The 6,251-nt window shown below is 56.3% G+C and overlaps 1 protein-coding gene across 1 annotated transcript in view; it reads left to right on the top strand.

The window, feature by feature from the left end:
* LOC104166273 (hemicentin-2-like) overlaps positions 1 to 6,251 on the top strand; it is a gene marked incomplete at both ends in the record, with an annotated part of 24,035 nt that overhangs the window by 11,960 nt on the left and 5,824 nt on the right. Inside the window, 11 exon segments of the mRNA XM_009706146.1 lie at positions 176 to 263; positions 1,480 to 1,599; positions 1,772 to 1,880; positions 1,882 to 1,928; positions 2,282 to 2,563; positions 3,177 to 3,344; positions 3,512 to 3,625; positions 3,820 to 3,906; positions 4,421 to 4,612; positions 5,058 to 5,231; positions 5,633 to 5,746. Coding sequence (XP_009704448.1) covers positions 176 to 263; positions 1,480 to 1,599; positions 1,772 to 1,880; positions 1,882 to 1,928; positions 2,282 to 2,563; positions 3,177 to 3,344; positions 3,512 to 3,625; positions 3,820 to 3,906; positions 4,421 to 4,612; positions 5,058 to 5,231; positions 5,633 to 5,746 — 1,495 coding nt within the window.

Consider the following 6,251-nt stretch of genomic DNA (forward strand, 5'->3'; position numbering starts at 1 on the left):
GAGTGCGTGCAGAGGGAGGGACGTCCCTCCCTGCTGCCCATGGCTCAGCACCATTTCCACCCCTCGTGCTGATCCCATCCCCATGGTCCCTGCTGGCACAAAATCCCCCCATGGAGGGGCCGCATGGGTCCAGCTCTGCTGCAGAGCTTCTTGGTGTCTCTGCTTGCTCCGGCAGATCGGGCGAGCCACCGAGCAGGATGCGGGCAGGTACACGTGCCTGGTGCCCAGCCACCCGGAGAAACACTACAACCTCGACGTGTGGGGTAAGGGCCACTGCGGCCGAAACAGCCCATCGGGGCAAATATAGTGTGTGTATATACACACACAGACATACATATACACACACACTATATTATATACCATTTGTTTATATGTATAATGTGTACCTGGGGTAGTTGACTGGCTTGGAAAACGCCAAGTCCAGAATATTAAAGCTCTGCAAAATGATGGAGCCGGAGGTGGTAGAGAATCCCCACCAGAACAGGTATCAGAGGGGAAAAAGCCAACGTTTGCCTGAGTCTCGGGGGCAGATTTCAGTGACGATGCACAAAAGGTGTCTTCCCAAAATTTGGGCAGGAGAGCGAAGGGTTTTCCCTGCCATTGCCAGGGCTTCTCTGTCCTTGCTTTGCACTTTGTCAGCATGGCGGGCGCTTCAGGTGTCGTCCCATTTCTCTCCCCCTGCCCGAGTCGGGAAGATGCCAGCGGTGGTTCCCGGGAACCACTGCCAGGACAGGCACCGGCCCCTTTCTCTCGCGCAATTCCAGCATCCTTGCAGCCTCCCGGCCCGTTCAGCACGTCCGCAGCCCTGAGGGCTGAGCCAGGGTCTGGCTTTTCTCAGGGATGCTTTAGGCCAGTTGGTGGAAGTCCTGCAGGCAGGTAGCCAGGGAGTGGAGAAAATCCAGTTCTCCTGCTCCGGGCTTGTTCCTGCGATCCCTTCCCAGGGAAATGTTTGCACGTCTGGTGTCCTGGCTCGGGTGGATTGTTTGGGTTCTGCTGTTTTTGTTTTTCAGGGGTTTCTGGGTGTTGGGGTTTTTCTTCTATAAATTGATATCCCTCGTGGGAAGGAGTTACCATTTTCCAGCCAGCTGTATTTATGAGCAACCGAGAACAGCATCTGATAATGGAAAGAGTTAGGTAACTTTCCCAGCGAGCAGTGCTACCTAATAAGGCTGCGTCTGGCCAACCTGGGCTTGGAAAAAAAAGGGCTGTGCCTGCCTGTGTGGCTGGCTCGGGATGCTTGGTCATCCTCTGCTGTAGGCCACGTGCAATTAAAAGCATCACTTGCTTAATAGCTGGAGAGTCAAGATTATTATTTCCACATGGAGCCAGTGCAGGGGAGGCTCCACTGGTTCTTGGTTTGGAGGCCAGCGGAGCCGCAGGTGGTGTGTAGTTAGCAGGACGGAGCTCTGGCAGGGAGCTGCTCCTCTCCTCTTATGCGGTGCCATCAGCGAGCTGCCCCTCTCCTCTCATCCCCTGCAGTGCCCCCGTCCTTCTCCTCGGCAGAGCCCACCGCCGTGTCCGTGCCGGAGGGACAGTCCGTCAGGCTGGCCTGCGAGTGCCACGGGATCCCCGTCCCCAGCCTGAGCTGGTGGAAGGACGGTAGGGTCCTGCTCCTCAGCATCACCCCTCCCCACGCATGTGTTGACCCACCAGACAGATGTTGGTCTCCTTGGAGCAAGGAGGGCTTTATGTTGAGCAGTATCCAGCTTCTGGGTGGGAACTGGTCCTGCTGGGAACCTGAGAGGAGGCTGTTGTCCCCTTCCCCGGGCAGGTGAGCCCCTCTCCACCCAGCCCGGGAGCCCGAAGCTGGTGTCCACAGGAGGGACTGTGCTGTACATCGAGAAGGTACGGCTGGTGGATGAGGGGACGTACACCTGTGAGTAAGCCCGCCGGCAGCAGCAGCAAGGAGCATCGCCTGGAGGTGCACGGTGAGCCCAGGGGGCCCAGAGACACAGAGGACCTGCGGAGGTGGCTGAAGGTGCCATGATCTCTCTCCACACGAGGTCCAGCTGGACCCAAAATCTCACAGCCATCACCTGCTGCCTCGGGTGTTTTGTGAAAGGATGCTGCCAGCTGGTCTAGCTTTCCCCCCTCCAGCTTTCCTCTTGGCTCCAAGCTGGTTGCAGCTGGTTTTCACTCCAGCAGCCCAGTTGCACTATTTGCACCTTTGCTTCGGCCTCCCGCTGCTGCTGTCCAGACCGATGGCGTTTGTACACCCACTTGCATACGGCCAAGGGAGTTGCTACAGCTTCACCTCCACCCCGTGTCCCTCTGCCCGCAGCGCTGCCGTGGATCCAGGGCAGCAGCCAAGCCCCGAGGAAGGTTTCTGTCATCAAGGGTGGCGAGACGGTTTTGGAGTGCGAGGCCATGGGGACACCACCGCCCACGGTGACGTGGATGAAGGACGGGCAGCCAGTGGCCAGCGGGGATGGGATCCTGCTTACGGAGCAAGGGAGGCGGCTGCACATCCCTGAGGCGGAGGTGGTCCACGCAGGACGCTACACTTGCCTGGTGGCAAACGTGGTGGGGCAGGAGCAGAGGGAGTTTGATGTTGCGGTGCACGGTAAGGGTGTGGGATGGGGCTGGTGGCTGGGGGGGTATGGATGCAGGCAGGCTCGGGAGGGCTGTGATGTCCCACCGCACGTTTGATGCAGCATAAGCACAGAGAGCAACCTGATGTGGAGTGGACCTTGGACAGCCCAGCATGTCGAAGGTCTTGGGTCAGAAGGGGTATGCTGCAGGCACAGCTGTAGAACTGGCTCCATCAGGCAGGAGCTTTTTTCCAGGGTCATCAGAGCAGACCATCTCACGCTTGATCAAGTCATCTACTTCCCAAGGACTTGGGGAAACCTCATGGGTCAAGGTACCAAGCAACTTGAGCTGAAAAGGTCCTGAGGTGGCTCAGGGCGTGTGGCCAGCTTGGTGTCACACCTGTAAGTGTGGGCTTGGGAGTGCAGGTAAGCGGCATATACTTGCTGTGGGTCACCTGTTCCATAACACCTTCAAAGTCCACAACTTCAGATGATGCTGATGGTCCTTCTAGGCTTGTGTTCTCAAACTGTACAAAGCAGGAGGGTGTGAACAAGCCAGGTTTACCCAGTTTTCCCCTTTTGCCTTGCTCCTTTGCTGTCTTGGCTGCTTTGCAAATGGATCTCCATCCTTTTCTGCGTTCCCAGTTCCTCCCGAGTTCATTCAAGGATCAGGATCAACAACCAACGTCAGCGTCTCTCTGCAAGGATCCCTGACACTGACGTGCGAGGCCACCGGTGTTCCCCTGCCCACCGTCACCTGGTCCTGGGATGGCTCTCCTGTCACCCCCAGCGAGCACACGCATGTGCTTTCAGGTCAGGGACAAGGCACTGATGCTCTGAGAGACGAGTGCTTCAGGAACACATTTTGCCCTAATGCTGATGGGTTTAAACATGGTGGAGCTCCAGCCCCACAGGAGCACTGCTGGGATGGGCTGGTGCCTGGATCGAGGCCCTGAGACCTCTCTGCTCCGTGCTTCCAGGGGGCTGGCTGCTGCGGCTCACCCGTGCACGAGCCCAGGACGGTGGCCACTATTCCTGCCTGGCCAGCAACGTAGCTGGGGAGGCCAGGAGGCATTTCTACGTGGAAGTCCTAGGTAAGGAGGGGTCCTCCATCTGCTGTAGGATTCCTGGTGGGATTTCAGAACTTCACTCTTGCAGGAACAGGCATGAGTTGAGATTGAGCATGGCGGGAGCTGCAGTGATGGAGTCCTTTGTGCCTTAGCATGTGAGCTCAGAGGCTCAGCGATGCTGGCCAGCTGCTGAGGTCCTCGGTGGCTTGTGTTCCTAGTTCCTCCCCACATTGAGAATGCGGGTGAAGAAGAGACCATCAAAGTGCCTGAGGGTCACCCTGTCACCTGGTCCTGCCTGGCTGCGGGTGAGCATCACGCGGGGAGTGGAGGTGGTGTGAGCAGGTGGGAGTTGGGGCTCGGGGACAGCTGACCTGAACCTCCCTTTGGGGCGTGGAGCAAACGGAGGGCTCCAGTCGATGACATGAGGATAGCTGAAATCGGTTGAAGAGCTTTTTTTGGGATAGTTCCTGGCTTTGCAGTTGGGCTGTCCAGGAGGCGCTGGGGAGGGGGCACCCACGCAGGGAGTTTGTTCCATAATGTAAGCTCCAACCTTTCCCAAACGGAGCTAAAATTCCTCTAATCTGGTTTCTCCTCTAGTGTTGGGAATAATTAATCACCTCCTACTCAGGACAGTTTTCTTTCTTCTTGTTGGCTCATCCAGCAGCCTCTAAAAACCTGATCCAGATCATGATAATGTTGGATTTGGGCTGATGTCCCTGCTTCCCAGAAAAGCTCTGGCGCAGTGACCCTGGTCAGGCTGTGCTCATGCACGGAAAAAACTTTGTACGAAGACCAAAACCTACTTTCCACTTCACACAGGCAACCCCCACCCTAAAATCACCTGGCTGAAAGACGGTCACCCTCTGCCCGGCGGAGACACCTTCTCCATCTCCCCTGATGGCTCTGTGCTCCACATCTCCCGAGCCTCCCTGTCTGATGCTGGCCGCTACTCCTGCACAGCCTCCAGCTCTGTGGCGAATCAAACCAAGTGGTACCTGCTAGATGTTTTGGGTACGAGACACCTTTGGATGGAGGCAGAGTCTCTGGTGTGAGCAGGGGACGTGAACTTAGAAGGCTTTTTAATTGCCTGCCCCAGGCAGGTGGTGAGGATCCCTTAGTCTTACAGCCAGCAGCATGGCATGGGCTCCTGGACCTGCCCCAAAGTCCTTGTGAGACCTCTTGGAGGAACATAAAGGGTCCATCTAGTGCAGGATCCATCTCTGATGCTGGCTTGTGGGAAGGAAGAGTGTGTCTTCTGTGTCCCCTGTGTTTTTGGAGGGCAGCAAGACAGGGCAGGATCTGAAGCTGGGCTTGTGCTGTAGGTGCTGTGCATTTCACAAGCTGTGGTCAGGTCCAACTCCCTGAACTCCAATCATGGTCTCTGGTGGAAGGATGAGGCATTGGGAAGCCTAAGTGGGTGCTAATGCTGATCTGCCACACAAACACATCTCTGCAGCCAGTCCTGCCTTTGCTGGAGATGCCCATGATGCTGCTGCAGAAGAAGTCACAGTGATCATCAACAACCCCATCTCCCTGGTCTGTGAGGCTCTGGCATACCCATCTCCCAACATCACCTGGCTCAAGGATGAAGTTCCCCTCAAAGCATCTAGAAATGTCCTCCTGCACCCTGGTACTGTGCTGGTGTCCGCTGGCTCTGCATGACTGCGGTGGCCCCTTGTTGCATGCCTGGGGGAGTAGGAGCAGGGACTTTTCTTGGTCTGGCTGTAGTCCAGGCCAGTGGGATGGTGAGAAGTCATCACCCTGCAGGACCTGACGGGCTCAGGCCATCAGGTGGATGCTGCTCTTCCATGTGCTGCATTATCTGATAACAGCTAAAGCCCCCTCAGCACCATCAGTGAGAGAGCGCTGGTTTTTATAAGCCTGGAAACTGGGCTCTAGAAGAGTATTAGACTCCCTCAAGTCAGGCTTGCAGCTGATCAGCAGGTCCCTTAAGATGCCTTCTTGTGCTGTATGGGGATAGACAGCTGTGACTGTGAGCGGTGACCCTCTCAGGAGACCCCTTTTGCCCAGGTGGCCACGGGCTGCAGATCCTGAACGCCCAGGAAGAGGATGCGGGCACGTACAGCTGCGTCGTGGCCAACGAAGCTGGGGAGGCCGTGAAGAACTACTCCGTGAAGGTCCTGGGTGCGTGAACTCTCCTTGTCCTTCCTAATTCCTGCAGTGACCCCACCACCGTAACCAGGCCAGTGTCCCTTCCTTCCCTTCCCATGGCTTCATCCTGGGGAGCTGCACCTCCTGCAGCTGGTGCTCAGTCACATGCATATCAGCAAACTGGCCCCAAAAACCCTCTGTCTATGCTGGGGAGGGCAAAGGGGTCATGGAAGGGTTTGGGTTGGAAGGGGCCTTTAAAGGTCACCTGGTCCAACCCCTCTGCAATGAGCAGTGACATCTTCATCTACATCAGGCTGCTCAGAGCCCCGTCCAACCTGACCTTGAATGTTTCCAGGGATGGGGCATCTACCACCTCTCTGGGAAACCTCTGCCAGTGTTTCACCACCCTCATTGTAAAAAAAGTCTTACTTATATCTAGTCTAAATCAACCCCTTTTAGTTTAAAACCATTACCCCTTGTCCTATCGCAACAGGCCTTGCTAAAAAGTTTGTCCCCATCTTTGTTGTAAGCCCCCTTT

This window comes from Cariama cristata, unplaced genomic scaffold (assembly GCF_000690535.1).
Source record: "Cariama cristata isolate BGI_N322 unplaced genomic scaffold, ASM69053v1 scaffold18518, whole genome shotgun sequence".
Taxonomy (NCBI): Eukaryota; Metazoa; Chordata; class Aves; order Cariamiformes; family Cariamidae; genus Cariama; species Cariama cristata.